General features: G+C 37.5%; 3 protein-coding genes across 3 annotated transcripts; 2 read left to right on the top strand and 1 right to left on the bottom strand.

Moving 5' to 3' along the window:
• Positions 1-1,181: 1,181 nt before the first annotated feature.
• On the top strand, positions 1,182-3,028 carry LOC101292094 (cytochrome P450 716B2-like). Its single transcript, XM_004293636.1, has 3 exons — positions 1,182-2,186; positions 2,286-2,473; positions 2,570-3,028. Exons 1-3 carry the CDS (start codon positions 1,247-1,249, stop codon positions 2,864-2,866), a joined length of 1,425 nt encoding a protein of 474 aa, XP_004293684.1. The 5' UTR covers positions 1,182-1,246; the 3' UTR covers positions 2,867-3,028.
• Positions 3,029-5,209: 2,181 nt separating this feature from the next.
• LOC101291510 (probable ribose-5-phosphate isomerase-like) lies at positions 5,210-8,150 on the bottom strand. The gene is made up of 6 exons (XM_004295411.1): positions 8,089-8,150; positions 7,751-7,820; positions 7,295-7,399; positions 6,993-7,088; positions 6,859-6,915; positions 5,210-5,317 (listed from the first exon to the last, which is right to left on the bottom strand). The coding sequence occupies exons 1-6, from the start codon at positions 8,148-8,150 to the stop codon at positions 5,210-5,212; spliced, it is 498 nt and encodes a 165-aa protein (XP_004295459.1).
• LOC101291223 (subtilisin-like protease-like) lies at positions 8,149-18,685 on the top strand. Its single transcript, XM_004295410.1, has 12 exons — positions 8,149-8,204; positions 8,287-8,317; positions 12,425-12,621; positions 13,240-13,399; positions 13,650-14,044; positions 14,275-14,370; positions 14,544-14,616; positions 14,776-15,058; positions 16,780-17,111; positions 17,259-17,529; positions 17,678-17,959; positions 18,079-18,685. Exons 1-12 carry the CDS (start codon positions 8,149-8,151, stop codon positions 18,507-18,509), a joined length of 2,607 nt encoding a protein of 868 aa, XP_004295458.1. The 3' UTR covers positions 18,510-18,685.
• The last annotated feature ends 464 nt before the right edge of the window (positions 18,686-19,149 follow it).

Genomic DNA, 19,149 nt, shown 5'->3' with positions numbered 1-19,149 from the left:
GAATTCAGTCTGTCCATTTGTTTTTCGACTTTGAGGGCCTTAACGATCACCAAGTTGGCTGAAATTTTACAGAGATGATCTACACAATATTATCTAAATATTAGACTGTGGAGATGAGGAAATTCTATCGGAAAGTGGTGCAAAAATGAAAATCCGTACCAATTTTTTGGTGCGGACGTCCGCAGCTGAGAAAATCAGTATATATATATAAATATATATATATAAATATAGGCAACTCTATATATTGGTCTACACTTTAAATTTAGAAGGACCAAGTCATAGAATAATGACGAAGGAATGTGTTGAGGTCATCGACAAACAGAAGTTAAATAATTGAACGACCCACCCTAATTGACCATGACCAACAACAACTCCATGAGTTCTCGCAGTCAGTGATCAGAGAGCAAGTAAAATCTTGCAGCTCGTGCTTTCGCTCTTCTATTTTCATCAGCGTGAGAGTTTCATGTTCGAACTTCATGATCAAATTAATTTTAACAAGCACAGAAATGTCGTTAATTAGCAAGTTTGGCACCAAATATTACAGACTTTTTGGAGAACTAGTTCACAGACCACTTCCATGACGACGTTATTTGGTTGGTGAGGACAGTAACGAGTATCAATAAGATGAACAGATTCAAGCCGACCCTTGGCATCTATACATTGCATGGAGCAAGGCATCATTTGTTGGCTTACATAAGTTAAACAACTCTCTGAAAATTGGAATCAACAAGATTGCAACTCCATGCCAGGCCTTGGTATCTCTTAATCTCTTTTGTATTCATGGAGCTGGTGCTTGTAATCTTGTGTTTGTAAACATCGACATATATACTCTTTCTCGTATATATATACACATTTTTGTGCGTATATTGTTTTCTCACTGTATATATGTTCATTTCTTATACGTATAACTTAGAAACCTCACTATTGTGGACTACCGTAGCTGGCTAATGACTATATATAATTAAGGAGGTAGGTTTATCTGTAAAATGAGTTTAAGTTTATGTAACGCCATGATGTTTAAGTTTGTAGGAAAATACTAAACGGGTCCATGTTGTCCATCTCCTTAATATTCAACATGGCAGAATGCAGACCCAAACAAAGTAAAATAATTCAGGCAGAAGAATATTCAACATTGACGACTTTTGGCCTTTATATATAAACCTCCTAAAGCTCCACAAACATCACTGCTTCCTCGATCACTCGATCCAGTCTCAGCTAACAATCAACTAAGCTCTCAACTCCAGCCATGGAGACCCTTTACCTTGTTCTCTCTTTGGGTGCTGCTTTTCTCGCCTTTGCTCTCTTCGCATTCAAATCCGAAGATGGCAAGAACCTCCCACCAGGCAGCATGGGGTGGCCTATCGTGGGAGAAACTCTCGAGTTTCTTTTTGGAAAGCCTGAAAACTTTGTGTTCAAGAGGATGAAGAGGTACTCCCCTGACATCTTCAAGACAAAGATTCTCGGGGAGAAAACTGCTGTCATTTGTGGACCTAATGGCCACAAGTTTCTCTTCAGCAATGAGCAGAAGTACTTCACAGCATTCCGTCCACACTCTATGCAGAAGATGTTCAGGTCGTACAAGGCTGCTACTCCTGCTGCTGCTCCGAAACAGATTGCTCGCGATGAAGAGTCGAAAGTACTAAAGTCACCGGGGTTCCTTAAGCCAGAAGCATTGATGAGGTACTTGGGGAAGATGGACTCAATCACCCAAGAACAGATGAAGGTGTACTGGGAAGGCAAGAACCAGGTCTTGGCCTACCCTTTGGCCAAGACTTTGACTCTTAGTCTTGCCTGCAGATTCTTCTTGGGGATTGATGAGCCGGAGAGGATTGCTAGGCTGGTGGAGAACTTTGATGATGTGACTGTGGGGATGCACTCACTTATTGTGAACTTCCCCGGAACCATTTTCCACAGGGCAACAAAAGCAGCTGATGCAATCAGGAAGGAGTTGAAGACTGTGATCCAGGAGAAGAAGGCTGCAATGGCATCAGGAGCACCTATGATGGATATTCTGACACATATGATTGTGGCAAGTGATCCATCTGGGCAACACATGCCTGAGGCTGAGATTGCAGATAAGATGATGGGTTTGTTGACTGCTGGGTACAGTACTGTGGCTACAGCTATGACTTTCTTCATGAAATATGTGGGAGAAAGGCCTGACATCTATGCCAAGGTCCTAGCAGGTAATTCCCTTCACAACTTCATGACCCAATTCATCAAATTGATATATTTTTTTGTAATGATATACTTATTGGGGTTTTGTGTTGTCATTATGAAAACAGAACAAATGGACATTGCAGAGTCAAAGAAGCCAGGACAACTTTTGGAATGGGAAGACTTGAACAAGATGAAGTACTCATGGAATGTCATATATGAGGTTATGAGATTCACTCCACCACTTCAGGGAACATTCAGAGAGGCTTTGACAGATTTTGAGTATGCCGGTTACACCATTCCCAAGGGCTGGAAGGTATAAACCTTGTTCATCCTCATCTTTATTTGCGACTTAATACAAGCTTCTTTGGTTAAAACCAAGTAGCTAAACAAGTCTTTTTTGTTGTTGCAGGTGTATTGGACTGTTAGCACAACAAACATGAACCCAGAATACTTCCCCAACCCAGAAAAGTTTGACCCCTCAAGATACGATGACTTGAGTGCATTCCCACCATTCACATTTGTTCCATTTGGAGGAGGACCAAGAATGTGCCCAGGTAAAGAGTATGCTAGGCTTGCGATACTCACTTTTGTTCACAATGTGGTCAAGAGGTTCAAGTGGGAAGTGGTGTTTCCTAAGGAGAAGATCACAGGTGATATGATGCCTACCCCAGAAAAAGGACTTCCAGTTCGTCTTACTTGTCACTAGGCATGATCAGGGACTGTTGTGAAGTTCCCTGGATGGTGAAATTGCAATATCATAAGTTCTTAACCAAATTAGATAGCCCTCTTTTTGTAATTTTTATTTTTGTGCTGTGGAAATTTACAAGAGAAAATAAAAATTGAATTTCAGACACATTTCTGTTACATGACTTGCATCTTTATCTTTTACTTAGGCATCAGTCATTTTGTGCAACCTTTCTGCAGAACTTGATAAGAATAAGTAAAACATGAAACATGTGCTGTTATAACTTGGAAAGTTAGGAGTGAAAAAGCTACTTCCACATTTCTCCATGTTCTGCTACAATTGCCAAAGCTACTTTCCTAACTTGTGAGAACTAAGACAAACTATTTCTTTTATCCTCAGATAATTAGTATAGATCTACAGAACAGCATTAGCTACTAAACTAATACACCTGAATCGGCTTTCTAGTTTCAAAGTATAAAAAAAAAATTGAAGTCTGATTGGTAACAGTAGCAGATGCCATCCTTGGCATGCTAAAGTTGACTTCCATCTTTGATGTTGACCAACTAATTTCTTGTCCGAGTTGGTGGTAAGAGAACAGAAACAGAACAATTAGTGGTGCTAGACTAAATGCAAAGAGTTTCAGAAGAAGCTGCTACTACAAAGGGGTATCAAAATTCAAAGTTCCACATCAAAGTACAAAGGGGTATCAAAATTCAAAGTTCCACATCAAAGTTCCACATCAAAATTATAAGAGATGCATGCATTAGACGTTCATCTCCAGAGGTTGTCAATTCAGACCTCTGTTATCTCAAGGAGGAGGAAATATATGCACCGGAAATTAGATTTGATGACTAAATATTATACCGGAAATTAGACTTCTAGCTTTAGTAGTTAATAACATTTATCTAATTATCCTTGATAATAATATAAACGTAGATGTACAGAGGATACTTATTGTAATCATAATGACGATATCTTTACCTAATATTCTTAAACATTTGTATATGTCTGTATCATTCACCGAACCACCCTAATCCAATAAAAAAAAAATCATATATCCTAAACCACGACTAATCATGTCCTTGATAATTAATAAAACCTGATGATAGATCTTGATCAGATGTGACTTCATACAAACTAAGAATCGATTTAATTAATCCGTCGATCATAATTATATGATCCACACAATCCATGAAACAGTGTGTGTCCATCTATTTTTCTATAGTACCTGTGAGGCAGAATTACAAGTTAACTCATTCATCAATGGCGTCCGATTTGGTTGCAAAGTCTAAAGGCCCAACCTGACTATGTCACAGAACATGACAAAAGAATGTGGCGCAGGAGTAGGAAGTTTATAACTGAATGACCCAAGTAAATGAATCTACCCCCAGATTCACCAACTGTTAAAGAAGTTTATACCTGATCAATCTTCAAAGTTGGTCATGTTACACAAGATAGCAGACACACCAGAGCAGACTTAACCCAGTCAGTTTAGTCGAAATCTGGCGCAGGAGTAGGAAGACTAGGCAATATTGCACTGTCAAGCTTGGCGTGCTCTTTGCACATGTGCCTTATATATTTTAGTGTGAAGCTGATGTCAATATATTAAGACATGCAATTTAGGAACTGATATATTTTAGTGTGCAGATAGAAAAGACTAATAATTTAGAGTTGGATTGAATGCTTAAAATGTAGGAACTGATGTCTAACTTAACTGTTATCTTTCAAGATACATCTCGCCTACATCTATGACTCTTTTAACATTTTGGCCTTGCTTGTTTTAGTCCAACTGTATAAGCATATACATATATTGACCCTATCAATCATTATCACAGGTTATTAATGTACACTACGCACCACCTCCCCCAATAAACAAGGCCTATGAAAGTGACAAAGCTAAAAGAGCATAACATTTCCATTGTGCCTGAAAAAGCTCAAACACAAACAAGAATTCATAGTTGTCCACACAAAAAAGAAAAGAAAGAAAAACAAGAATTCATAATGCAAACTCTTTATTACTCAAATAGAACAAGTTTTGCCAAGTAAAACAAACATATTATATGCTTGAATTTGTCAGCTTGAAGATTCCTCTATTTGTATATGCTCAACCAAATCACATTCTCAAAATGCAGGTTGGTACATAGGTTCATCCAACCCAAGTTCCATACCTATCACCAAACAAACATTTACTATATACATAGTGGGTACAATTTATATATTATGTACTAAAGCCATACGAGAATGGCACATAATAAACATGGGACCTTTGATAACAGTAAATCTGTACAGAGGCTAAGTGTGGAGAATGAAAGAAAGAAAGAAAAATACCGAAGAACCCCGTAAGTGTGATGCAAGCTCTTGCTATTAAGGTTCCTTTACTGCATTCTTAGGCACATTATCAACAACAGACAGCCCATTTTCCGAAGCGATTACTGCAGTGCATCTGTAACTCAACACAAGTAATGGGAAAACCTAATTAACATTTTAAGATAACAACATTTTACCATGGAAATAACACTGTTTTTTAACAAGTAAATATAGGATCTCTGATTGTGAACACAAAAATGGAACAAGAATTTGGATGTCCATATGAACTCAATAGTCAGTAGTCACAAGGTGCAACTCAGTAAGTTGCATATTGTTCTTTTTCTTTTTTCAATTTGTTGCAGTTAAATGCACTTCTGGATCGACAACTGCAGATAAACTGCACTTATGGATAAAATATAATGTCTAATTATGATCATCATGATAGATGATTATTATTGGACAAGAAATGGTTACAATTTCAATTACAAGAATGATGAACTTTTAAACCAATGCATCTATTTATTTTTACAACTCAAAAGTTATAGATAATGATATGAACGGATGAACCTGTATTACTATTTAATGTAAAACTTACCTCCAGCATCAAGCAGTTAAATATGAAACAGCTAATATCTAACCTATTACAAACATCAGTGCATCACTCATTTGCACGTAAGAAGAGTGATGATGTTCTGTTTATATATAAAGCAAAAGGCATGTTATCTCTGTAAAAGCAAAAGTGATAGGGATCAAAAAACTTAACGGGAACTTGGAAATGATTCCATGCTCTATGACTCCATCAATGTTATCAAGGCTCATCGATACTTCGGCTACAATTGAAATTCAGAAAAAAAAAAAAAAAATCCAAGCTTATTGTCAAATGCAGAAACATATATTAAAACAAGAAAATACCACGTCTGAAAGACCTACCAAGGCTTAGAATTGGAGATGTAAATATGACATCAATAATGTTATGGCCTTCTCTGGTGACTAGAGGGAACTGACCACCATGAGGCCCTGCGAGCCCAACTGAGGGTCTCCTCCAGAGCTTCAGAAGGATTAAAAGGAAATATCATTAGAGAAGATGAGAGTGATTCTACAACATCAATTTATATAGCTATCTCCTTTGTCTCATGAATAATTTCTAATTGTGAAATTGTGTTTGCTTCTTAAATGAAAGATTGAAAACTAGCAATACTAACAATCTGATCGTATCTATTCTATTAGTGACCAAGACTTATACTCCAAAAGTATGTCTACAACTTCTTGAACATAATCACAGAACTTGTAACCACCATAACCCACATGATGAGCTTCATCTTTTATGATGCTTCAAAGGTTCATAACACTAGATTTATTGAATGAGAGCTGAGTAAAATAGAAAGCTGGGTTATGAAGGGTGGACCACTCTATTTAGCAATTAGGAGATTAGAGCTACAATTTGTTAGTCATAACTATATTCATCTTTCTAGAAGAATAATTTTCTTTCAGTTTGAAAGTATTGCACACTGCATATTCACCATTTGTACCTCCTAGGAGACCCTACAAAATTCTTATAACTTAAATTGGAGATAAAATCACCTGTTCTGAGAGAAACTAGTAGCAAGTGCTTAGTTTCTTATGCTAAAATGTAAAGGAAATTGATTATTGATTAAGGTAGTCTAAGCAAAATACTGAAATAGTGACTTCATAATATAGGAACAGACCTCTGCATCACCTAAAAACAAGTCATCAATCTCTTCAGCAGTTTCCATCCAGTTGACCTGCAAATTACTTTGACAGTTCAGAAAGTCATTCTCTTAAATCTTAAGCGAAACAGATGGTGGGCATAGCCGCTTACAGGGTTCACCAAAACTGGTATAGAACCATCCATACCAGATTTATACTGGTTTTCTCTGACTATGAAGACAAGTTTATTTGCTGCATTTAGTATAGTCTGCAAGCAAAAAGAAATAAAAATTGCAGGCTTCATCATAAGAAACATAACTCTGATATATCAATTTATGCAAGTTGAATAACTGTGAAAATATAATAAGTTCAGACAAAAATTTACATGGCTAGAGAAATTTGCCGTGCTATGACTTGAATTTAGAAATCCCAATAAATGAATAAATAGGCCTAGACAAGATTATCTTAAATCACCTTCTCTTGGATTATGGACTCCTCACCCTGCGATCTTGTTCTCCCAATGACAGCAATAAGTGTCCTTTCTTCTATAATATCAGCATCATCAAATGCAAAATCAATCTACAAAGGAGTAAGTTAAAAATGATATTCTACTGTGGTATGATTCTGGGGGGCAATCTTATATCGAACACACTGAGAGTGGTGCAAGGCACAGTGATTAAGAAATCTCAAATAATATCTGTACAACCTATCTCAAATAATACCATTTTCAGTTCTCATGTCGTGATAAATTCCTAGTAGTTCAAACAGGTGTACCATTTTCTTTTGTGGAATCAAAACGGAAATGCATAGACATGGCAATTAGTGGTCCGTTTTCTGGACTAAAAGACAAGGATAACCCTCTAAAGCATATCATACAAAAAAAACCTAAATGAAAAAGGAAACTTTCAGATGTTTAGAATATGTACACACTTGAGAACTATCCTCATAGTGACCCAATGGAATTCCTGCCTTCGCTGCCTCACTTGCAGATGCTACCGACCTGCATAAGGGAAATGCAATACTCCTTTATGATAAGATGGAAAAGACAAGAAAGCACACAACCCTCCATAGGATCAGAGTCTGACTTTAGTTCCACCTGTTAAGAAACACCATGTTCAGTGTATATTATGAATCATGGACATCAGTCTTGCATAGCCACTTGAGGAGTTTTTAAAAACTTCGGAAGGAGCCCAAGAATCATAGGCAGAACAAAAAAGAGAAAAAGGATGACTGTAAATCCTAAAAGAGATGAAAGAATGCATACTTACGTTGGTATCCCCACTATATCCTTTAAAGCACCAGCTCCAAGTTGCAGTCCTATATACTGCATGGCCATACCAGAAGCTATACCAGATCCCAGCCCAATCACCATACCGCTCTTAATGTAGGTATCCACCTAGAAAGTCAAATATCAATCTTCGTTCGATTAGTTCCTACATATACAAAGCATCCAGATATCACTAAAGCAAGACACAAATAGATAGAGATTACTATTGTCAACCTTTTCATAATTTTGATCATGATGTTTCTTCCTTCGTAAACTAGTCAGCTATAGTTCAACTACTCGAGCCCAAATTACAGACGTACCTCCAAATTTGACTAGGAAGCTATAAACACTGTGTTTTCATAAGAGAAATGTCCTAATTCTGTCATATTGGTCTTCTATTCCACAACCAAACAGCTAAACCTTCACCATTTTAGCATAAAAAGCACAAAGTTTCCTGCTTTCTCTTACTCCATATACTAATTGCTAGCAAATTTTCAAACTTTACTCAAAATCACAATAAAGATAATTGCTTTAACTCTTCAAAAGTGCTATACATCCCTAAAATCATTATTAATAACAGTTAAGCTCCCATGTACTCAAAACTTTATTGAACCAAGAATGAAAACAAAGCATAAGTAAAGAAACTTATACAGTGTAATGGGCTGCTTGAAAAAGAGCAGAGCCATCAGCAAGACTGGACCCACTAATCTTCAGAGAATGGGTTCTTCTTCTTGTGCAGAAGGATCTTCTTCCTCTGGCATTTGATAAAGTTAGAGATGAATGCAGGGGATTTGGTGAAGCTATTGCTATGGCTGCCATTGCCAGTGACATCCTCACTCACTCAAATACTGGATAACAACTGATGAAAATGAACTCTCAATTCAATTGGCGCCCTGAAACTGATCAATTCAGATATACCTATCACCTTCAGTGGAAATGTGGGCTTGGGTCAATGTGACATTGTGGGTCTGGTGAATCCAAATGTGAACTGAAACCCTCCCCTGCTCGACTATCTATTTTGGGCTCATAACAAGTCTTTTTGTTTGTATCCACATCAGGCTTAAAACATTGTTCACTCAACTCTCTCGTAGAAATATAAATAGGTTTCGCCGATGAGTGTTCGTCGGTAGAACCTTCTCATAAAGGAGACAACCAAATGAAACACAGTTAACATATCTCACAGAAAATAAAATAAAGAAGAAAATATGCATAACTGTAAATGTTCGTTGATAAAGGCTTCTAATGAAAACCAAAACAAAACGAAAACAACGTGGATAACAATACATTAAGGACAGAATGTGATAAAAATTGGTTATTCCTACTTCCGTTGAAGTGAGGGCTTGTACTAAAGCAGATTCAAGTGTTTAATGCAATTCCTCTTTCGAAAAAACTACAGCAGATTCTAAGTGTTTCTGCCATACTTTTCAGCCGAATGTGATTGTGCATACATGAAATGAAAGACGATTGCAAAAGCTAGATATGGCACCTTTCTCTGGTAGTACAGTTCTCTGACCACAATCAATTTTATCCCCCCATATATATGGTATCAATGAGCAACGGTAGAGTGGTAGACCGCTTCTTTTTCCTTTTGATTTTGTCACATGGAGAATGTCATGATTTAGACTGAAAAAGAGAATAAATCCTAATGATTGTAGGAATCAGGTTCTTTTGGCACAGTGGGTGGAGGGCACCAAGAACTCCCAACGACTATTATATTAGGACCATCATGGTCTCTTAAAGCAAATAGAAATGTATAGGACACCAGAAGTCTCTGTTAAATGTAGTCTCAGTTTGATCGAATGTTGATGGTACCGCAGCTCAGATTGGATCCGCCATGGCCATCAGTGTTAGGAATGAGATAACTTGAGGATAGAGGTGTTCATGTTCAACGCGCTAAAAATGTTATGAGTCTGATTTTCTTGTATCTAGAGTCTCATTATATAGAGAAACTTTGATCTTGAAGACAATGTATTCCATTACGCACTGTGTTTACTAAAGCTGGGAGAGAAGTATTACAACAAGTTGGCGTGACTACAATTGTTTGAGCTCAGCAGATATTTTGGTTCAAGATTAAATTACTAAAGTTTTGGATATCATTTGGGTCGGTACATGTGGCCTTAAAATAAAATAAAACCCATTAGAGCGCGAGCTCTAGAGACCCGCTAGGTGGGTAGTGGACTGTAACACCTCGCGAGATAAGAAAGTCTTCAGTGTTTGAGTCTGCGTCGAAGACTGAGAAGTTTTCGATAAGCGAAAGGTCAGCACCTGTGACCTAGGCGAAGTCTACCTATGTAATTGGACATGCGTCATCCAGTTGCTTAGTTCGCAAGCAAAACGAATCTTTGTGTAACTTTGGTAGCATAATCCTACTTAGGTTGTGGGATTGCATCCTTATCGGTTAATTACGAGCCTCTATATAAGGAGAGTTCGAGGATCAGTCAACACAAAATCATCTCATACAAACAACTACAAACCTTCGAGTTACTCGAAACCCAGACGTTAAAGCGCACCTCGCCTTAGCTTTACAGAGCCCGTTTGGTCTCGTTTTGTTACTGCCCTAATTGTTCCTTTGCTCAGCAGCCGAGTATTGATTGCAAACGAATATGAGGATTGCTCGTAATCCCTCGTCCACGAGATGGCACCGGAAGCCCTGTTGTTTGGTTAGAAGTCTAGTACCCGCGCATTTTACATTCCGTGTCTGCGCGGTAACACGCCCCACACCCTTTCTTTTTACTTTTGGATCTGCTAAGTTACCTCTCTACTCCTGCTGAGGATCATGGTCAAAACAGCTATCACATCTCGTTTTAGGATTTACATATTATATACAACTTCATTAAGAAGGTTAAGAGAGATGATCGTGTCATGTGACATGTCTAATTTATACTAAGATTCAAACTCAAAGTATCTTTTACATCTCACTGCATTTAGAATCAATACAAGCATGCATCACTTGACATCACTTAATGCTGATCAGAATGAGTTTGATAGTTCGAGCCCAAACGGCATGACTGAAGAAGCAACTCGTTGGTGAGACAGAGAAATCATGGGGAAGAACTGAAGAAGACAATTGTGAAGATGGCAAGAGAATCCAAGAGAAGTCGCACTCAGTTTCACATGGTACTCATTCACCCTAGGGTCCTCAATACACCACCGTCCCACAACACCCCCACGGCCCCACCCACCCAACACAACCAAAGGGAAGAGTCTCTCTCCCATTTGTGCACAGTGTCACGGGTGAACTTATAAAATTAGAACGTTGGAACAAGTAGACAACCCAATGCAAAGTTCCAAACTAAAGAAGGTTGATCCATCAAGACCACCATCATTCCAGGTTATATAAATCAAAAAGTATATAGACACTCAACACTGAAGCTTGAAGATCCTTTTTTAGCAACCAGAAAACTCAGAATCTGTTATTTGCAGTTTTCCACATATCCACCGGTATTATATGATTAATATCCTACTCAATAAAAATTGTAATCAGTAATAATCAAAACATTAGAAATATAAAAGAAAGATGTACTCCTAGCACATTGAGTGAGCTTGGCTTTGAGGTAAATCTTCCATAACCAAACCATCTACTACTGTAAAATACTGATTTACGTACTATTGATATATCAACGTGTACCTCAATTTTCACCATATAAAAGATAAAACGGATGAGTTTGTCGACGAAATATTAGATGTCACTAGTCACTATGTCCAAAAATGGTGCAAGGATATATGTGCTAAGCCTACGACCATATATCAGTAGAGAGAATAAGAACAAAACAAAAGAAAAACGTCCATATTTTCTCAAAGCTGAAGCCTTTGTTTGTTTTTTCCCACTTTTGCTTAATAAACTAAACGTTCGAATGCACAGAACCCAACAAAGGGTGTTGCAGATTCTCAGTGCTCCAGCTATTAATACTTCCTCTGCCTTCACTCTGCTTCTTTACTCTCTCTCTCTCTCTCTGTACACCCAACACCAAAACAAAACAAAAAAAGAAAGAAGAAAAAAAGGGTTCTTTACTTCTTCTTTTGCACCGAAAAGAAGGCTGCTTTCTCACTCAGAACACTCATTATCTGTGACCCTTCACACCATTTCTCACACTGAACAAAAGGGTCTCTCTGGTTTTGTGGTTCTTCTTCTTCTTCTTCTTCTTCTTCTTCACAATCTGCACATGTTGCAGTAAAGAAGCTAGCTTGCAGTAAAGAAGCTAGCTTTTTGCAAATGGAGCACTTGGGTTGTTGAAAGACTTGAGCTTTGAGGCGTTTTTGCTCATCTGGGAAAGTTCTGTTTTCTGTGGATTTGAGGGTCTTGGGATTTGGGTCTGAAAATGGGAAGAATTCATGGGGTGCATTTGGTGGTGTTACTTATTTTGGGGATGGTTTTGAGCTCTTGGTGTCAGGATGATGAAGATTCTGATAACATCTCTGCTGTGTATATTGTCACTCTTAAACAAGCTCCTATTGCTCATTACTTGGCTGAAGCTAGAAAGAACAGTCAAGGTTTGAATGGAGATACTGAGCGGTTGAGCATTCACAAACCAAGGTATTCTTCTGCTCTTCAATTTCCAATCTTTACTTTCAGTTTGAAATAATTTGATTGGATTTATTTTCTTTGTTTAGTTTACACCTTGTAGTGGTATTTCAATTGTGATCCAAATAGAACTAGTACTAATTAGAGTTGTTGAATTTTGTTTTCAATTTGTGATTAGATACATGAAAATATGTACTCAATTGGGGAGAAATTGATTTGGGTATTTGCACAGGGTTGTGTGATGGATCAGGTTTAACATTGCTCTCATCGTTTGTAGTATAGGAACTTGAATTCTCGAGGAAATAGAAACATTTTTCACCTGCTTCAGCGTCTCAGTCATGGGGTCCTTTGTTGTTTGTTTTTCAATATGCTGTCTGTACATATTGTTTCTTTCGAACGTGTGGAAAATTATACTGATCATATTGCTACCCATTACAGGATAGCGGCCTTCATCATGTTCAAAGATAAATTCTTCGTCTTAATTATTGTGCAAAATTCAATGATTATTATTTCTTTTCCCTTTTCTTTATCCTGAATTCCTCATTGTTCCCTTTTGTCTCTAATTATTTTCAGGTTGCTTGTTAGGACCTTTAACTTGATTGATGATGCTTTTACATGAATTTTTGTTAGGTCTATAAATATCTCAAGAACGGATCCTAAGTATGGCTCATACATTGCTCGAGTTCATGATTCATTATTGAGAAGGGCATTGAAAGGGGAGAAATATCTGAAGCTGTACAGCTACCACTACTTAATTAATGGATTTGCTGTGCTTGTTACCCCGGATCAGGTATATCACCAGTACAATCTCACTATTGTTTAAACAACTACTATCATGTTTTTTCATAGGGTGATAATTCTTATGATATGTCCAACTGTGCTCTAAGTATATGAAGTGTTAATACCTAACTTTGGCTGTCAATTAACATGTGTAATTTCAAATTCACATCTTCTTGTTAAATGGAACATCATTTGGCTTTTTGTGAAAAGATGCACTTCAACAGAAGTTCCTAATCGGGTGACATTTGAGAATTTTGTAGGTTAATAAGCTTTCCAGGAGGAGAGAAGTTGCAAATGTGGTCCTGGATTTCTCTGTTAGAACTGCAACAACCCATACACCTCAGTTCTTGGGATTACCACAAGGAGCATGGGTTCAAGAAGGTGGATTTAAATCAGCCGGAGAAGGGGTTGTGATTGGGTTTATTGATACTGGCATTGATCCAACACACAGTAGTTTTGCTGATAATTCTAAACACCCATATCCAGTTCCGGCTCATTTCTCGGGCGTATGTGAGGTTACTCGAGATTTTCCATCTGGTTCATGCAATAGGAAGCTTATAGCGGCCCGCCATTTTGCAGCATCTGCTATAACCAGGGGTGTTTTCAATATATCCCAGGACTATGCTTCTCCTTTTGATGGTGATGGCCATGGCACGTAAGTTTACTTGATTTCCCTGAGAAAAAAGTAGTAAACCAGTACAACATGGAATATTTGAAATGTTTACATGCCTTTAATTTACATTTTCAGGACAGCCAATGTTTAGCTTCTTTATGACACTTCAACGACAGTAAAGAAATCTTGAAAATGCTATACAAGATGATATGTAAAAGTTGGTTAGCTTCCATTTCAAAAGGTAGTTGATGGATCTAATTTTGAATTTACAGGCACACTGCTTCCATTGCTGCAGGGAACCATGGAATTCCAGTTGTTGTTGCTGGGCATCAGTTTGGACATGCAAGTGGGATGGCTCCTCGATCACAGTAATTAATCTAGATCTGAGTCTCTTTATATATTCCTGTTATGTTTGATGCTGCTGGTACAATTAGATACATACAGTCGTTTTTTTCCTTTCCACTCTGTGGCCCTTTTTGGTATGGTTGAATTGTGAGCATATTCGGTTATACTGTCTTAATCACATGCCTATTTATTCCAGCATTGCTGTTTACAAGGCATTGTACAAAAGCTTTGGAGGCTTTGCTGCTGATGTTGTTGCCGCAATAGACCAGGTATCTGCAATATGCTTGGCATTTCTGAAAACTATAACCTATCAAACAGCTGATGTATCTTCAGTGGGGTTTCTTAACCAAAACGAAAAACAATCTTATTTATATGTATCATTTGCCAGTTCTTGAATATTTGATCTTGATAATGTATTTGCATTTCAGGCTGCCCAGGATGGGGTTGACATAATAAGCTTGTCAATCACTCCCAATAGACGTCCTCCCGGAGTTGCAACATTTTTCAACCCCATAGATATGGCATCACTATCAGCTGTAAAGGTTGGTATATTTGTTGTCCAAGCAGCAGGAAATACTGGACCATCACCCAAAAGCATGTCTTCCTTCAGTCCATGGATCTTCACTGTTGGTTCTGCTTCTCATGACAGAACCTACAGCAACTCTATAACACTTGGCAACAACGTCACTATTCCTGGAGTTGGACTTGCACGTAAGTTTGTTCCCTGCTGCTTATTGCTCAATTTATGTTCTTTTATTTATTTATTTTGCCTATAGGATCATTTAACAACAGTACTCATTACACTAAGCCTTTCATTCTTGTGAACTGATAGACTGGGTCACTATTCTTAATAAAAATAGGTCTATATATTTATGTTTTTTTCCTAAAAAGAATCAAGGTCCATCAAATTTTGTGAGCATTATATTTGGATCTTCTGTGGTATGCATCAATGATTGATCACTAGTATGTAAAGGTTTTGAGATTTCTAAATGATTTCTTTTTCTTTTACCAAAGCTCATCTTTTTTCCATTTTTTTTAGGATGTCTAAAATAATGAATGTGATAGCTTATATTGTATGCTGGTGCTTGGTGAAAGCTACAATACTGGTGCATCATAGAGCAGAACTTGCTATACATGTACCCATATCAAGTGTGTTCTTTAGAATAAAATTATTAAAATAGAAGACACAGTCAAATAGGAGGCGGAATCAGTGATTAATATAAAAAACACTGTAAGTAGTGTATATACACAGATTTTCTCAGGTGCGGATGTCCGCATTTATTCTTACGGTATGGATTTCCACTTTACATTCACTTTTCAATCGAATTTTCACATCTCCACCGTCTAGTATTTAGATATTAATGTATAGATCATCTCTGCAAAATTTCAGCCAATTTGGTTATCATTAAGGCACTCAAACTCGATTAAACCAATGGATGAACATAATTCTATCGAACTTGAACTGTTCATGTTTATAACAAAAATTATATATATATATATATATACAGCCTTTCTCGGCTGCGGACGTCCGCACCAATGGTTTTGGTGCGGATTTCCATTTTTGCATCACTTTTCGATCGAATTTCCTCATCTCCACTATCTAGTATCTAGATAATATTGTGTAGATCATCTTTGCAAAATTTCAACCAATTTGGTGATCGTTAAGGCCCTCAAAATTGTGTTTTTCTGGTATAAACATGAACCGGACAGAATTCAGTCCGTCCATTTGTTTTTCGAGTTTGAGGGCCTTAACGATTACCAAATTGGCTGAAATTTTACAGAGATGATCTACACAATATTATCTAGATACTAGACGGTGGAGATGAGGAAATTCGATCCAAAAGTGGTGCAAAAATGGAAATCCGCGCCAAAACTTTGGTGCGGATGTCCGCAGTTGAGAAAAATCGTATATATATATATATATAAGAAGCAGAATCTGCAATATATGTGTCTGTGTATATTTATAAATGTTTATATCGAATATTGATATGTTCGGTACCTAATGCTGCGTGTTCTGTATGCCTACTTGAACTTGGAGATAACCTTGATTTCTAAAGAATAAGCTTGGTTCCTTTCTCCAGTTATATGTCACTAGCAGATTGATCCTTCAACGAACATTTTTAGGTTACTTAAATATTTGAGCTGTAATTCTACCCATTTCTTACATAGAGTTGAACAAAGTCAGTTCATTGTTAAATAGCCATTTTTATGCATGGAAACTGTAATTGTACCCATAATCTTCGGCAGACTTTAACGTTTTAGACAGATTCGTTGCCTTCTAAAGTATTACATTACTTATCTGTTCCTTACGAATTATCTTCATCGTTAGAATCTTCATGCATGGCATCGCAACTTGCATGTGAGGTTGTGAACTATGACTGCAACCAGTTAAAATGAAAGGTGAACCTAATAAGTTTCTGTTTCTGTTTCAGCTGCTACACAGAATGATACAGTGTACACACTGATTTCTGCAATGCATGCTTTGAATAATGACACAACAGTTACAGATGATATGTATGTAAGTGAATGCCAAGACTCAAGCAACTTCAATCAGGATCTGGTCCAGGGAAACGTCTTGATTTGCAGCTACTCAATTCGATTTGTGCTTGGAATGTCCACAATACAGCAAGCCTTACAAACAGCGCAAAATTTAAGTGCAGTTGGTGTTGTTTTTTATATGGATTCCTTTATGATTGGTTTTCAGCTCAACCCAACTCCAATGAAAATGCCTGGCATCATAATTTCTTCCCCGGAGGATTCCAAGGTGTGGTTTTCTGTTTATGTATTTATTTAATTATTTTCTATTAAAAAGTGTAATCGGCAAAATGGATGTTGCTACATGGACATACATTTAGAGGGTTGACATTTCTCTCTTGGCATTTTTAATAAGGCTTTCTGATATATGTGGCAGGCCTTTATCCAATACTACAATCGTTCCTTGGAGAGAGATATCACGACGGGGAAAATTATCAAATTTGGAGCAGTTGCAGCCATTTGTGGTGGTACAAAAGCAAACTACAGTAATATCTCTCCAAAGGTCATGTATTACTCTGCTAGAGGGCCGGATCCAGAAGACAATTCTTTCGATATTGCAGACATAATGAAACCCAATTTGGTAGCTCCTGGAAACTCTATATGGGCTGCTTGGAGTTCTGTGGGCGCAGACTCAGTAGAATTTCAAGGTAGACCTTTGAAGCACAGAGAGTTGGTAACATTAATAGTGATTTGAAATCATCTGTAACTTTGTTTGGTTCATAAGTGACAAAGTTCTCCTTTGTCCTATAAAACAATAGTATATAACTTTTTACTTTTGTATTGACTACCTTTCAGGTGAGAGCTTTGCAATGCTGTCTGGGACAAGCATGGCTGCTCCTCATGTTGCCGGTCTTGCTGCACTGGTTAAGCAGAAGTTTCCCAATTTCAGTCCTTCAGCCATTGCATCTGCCCTTTCAACATCGGCTTCTCTATATGACAAGACTGGTGGGCCAATAATGGCTCAGCGTGCTTATGCCTTTCCAGATCAAAACCAGTCTCCAGCAACGCCATTTGACATGGGCAGTGGTTTTGTAAATGCTACAGGAGCACTAAATCCAGGATTGATTTTTGATTCCAGTAAGTTAATCTCTTCTCATAAGTTATAGTATCATCATCATCTCAGAAAGAATCTTATTTTAAGTAGGAATTTATTTGTTTAACCTTATCATGTCTAAATGCATGTTCTGGTGTTGTAGGTTATGACAATTATATGTCATTTCTTTGTGGCATTAATGGATCAGCTCCTGTGGTTTTGAATTACACTGGTCATAGCTGTTGGGTATATAACTCTACCATCAATGCCGGAGACCTAAATTTACCGTCTATAACAATAGCAAATCTCAACCAGTCCAGAACTGTTCTAAGAACTGTGATCAACGTTGCTGGAAATGAGAGTTATAGTGTTGGATGGAGTGCTCCTTTCGGAGTTTCTCTAAAAGTGTCTCCATCACATTTTTACATTGCTAGTGGGGAGACACAGGTCTTGAGTGTTTTCTTCAATGCTACGAGCAACAGCGCTGCTGCTAGCTATGGAAGGATAGGACTATTTGGAAATCAAGGTCATGTCGTGAACATTCCTTTGTCTGTCATTGTCAAAATCACATATAATACTACCATTAACAGCTAAGGCTCGAGGATGAAGTGCTTTGTTTAAAATGTTTTTGGTTGGCTGTTTTTTTGCTTGCAAGATGTGATTAACCGATTTTTTCATTCATTTTGTTGTAAATGTATGATCATGTAAGATCTTGAAGTCTGTGGACAGTATAGATACAGTGGTAAATGGTAGTAAAAACGTTTACTCTCTCTCACTCCTACTCCCACCCATCACTCCTCATTACCCTGCGGCCCTGCCCCTAAATGCTACAAATTTCTTCATATTTTCTTGCAAAGCGTGCTCGTTTACCATCCTTCTCAGATTTTGGAGACTTTAGAGGATTTTCTGCCATCCTGTAAAGACTTGAGCAGCATGCAGTGACTTTAGTAAATGAAAAATGGTAACATTTAATGACTTGCTCGTATACCAAGTCTGATCGGGAATTAATGTTAAGACACTGGCAAACGCGCATGCATGAAAACAAGCAATTTCTTCTCACTGCTTACAAGTGTTGAAGAGATATTAGACAAAAGAAAAGGTTATACTAGCTTCTCACTCCTAACTTGTTTTAAATCTCTTGTCGAAAAAAAAAAAAAAAAAAAAAACTCGGTTTCAAATCAAGTCTATTACTGAGAGAGAGAGAGAGAGAGAGAGAGAGAGAGAGAGAGAGAGA

This window comes from Fragaria vesca, linkage group LG3 (assembly GCF_000184155.1).
Source record: "Fragaria vesca subsp. vesca linkage group LG3, FraVesHawaii_1.0, whole genome shotgun sequence".
Taxonomy (NCBI): domain Eukaryota; kingdom Viridiplantae; phylum Streptophyta; class Magnoliopsida; order Rosales; family Rosaceae; genus Fragaria; species Fragaria vesca.
This window is presented reverse-complemented; position numbering and strand designations above follow the sequence as displayed.

Excerpts from the sequence above, each read along its gene's own strand:
- LOC101291510 (XM_004295411.1), bottom strand. The coding sequence starts at position 8,150 with ATGCAGTATATAGGACTGCAACTTGGAGCTGGTGCTTTAAAGGATATA. Across the intron at positions 7,400-7,750 it reads ACTATGAGGATAGTTCTCAA|ATTGATTTTGCATTTGATGA; the intron begins GTGTGTACATAT and ends ACTCCTTTGTAG. Across the intron at positions 5,318-6,858 it reads TGTTTTTAGGTGATGCAGAG|GTTTTCCCATTACTTGTGTT; the intron begins GTCTGTTCCTAT and ends AATGTTAATTAG.
- LOC101292094 (XM_004293636.1), top strand. The coding sequence starts at position 1,247 with ATGGAGACCCTTTACCTTGTTCTCTCTTTGGGTGCTGCTTTTCTCGCC. Across the intron at positions 2,187-2,285 it reads CTATGCCAAGGTCCTAGCAG|AACAAATGGACATTGCAGAG; the intron begins GTAATTCCCTTC and ends TTATGAAAACAG. Across the intron at positions 2,474-2,569 it reads CCATTCCCAAGGGCTGGAAG|GTGTATTGGACTGTTAGCAC; the intron begins GTATAAACCTTG and ends TTGTTGTTGCAG.
- LOC101291223 (XM_004295410.1), top strand. The coding sequence starts at position 8,149 with ATGGCCATACCAGAAGCTATACCAGATCCCAGCCCAATCACCATACCG. Across the intron at positions 14,617-14,775 it reads TTGTTGCCGCAATAGACCAG|GCTGCCCAGGATGGGGTTGA; the intron begins GTATCTGCAATA and ends TTTGCATTTCAG. Across the intron at positions 15,059-16,779 it reads TCCTGGAGTTGGACTTGCAC|CTGCTACACAGAATGATACA; the intron begins GTAAGTTTGTTC and ends TTTCTGTTTCAG.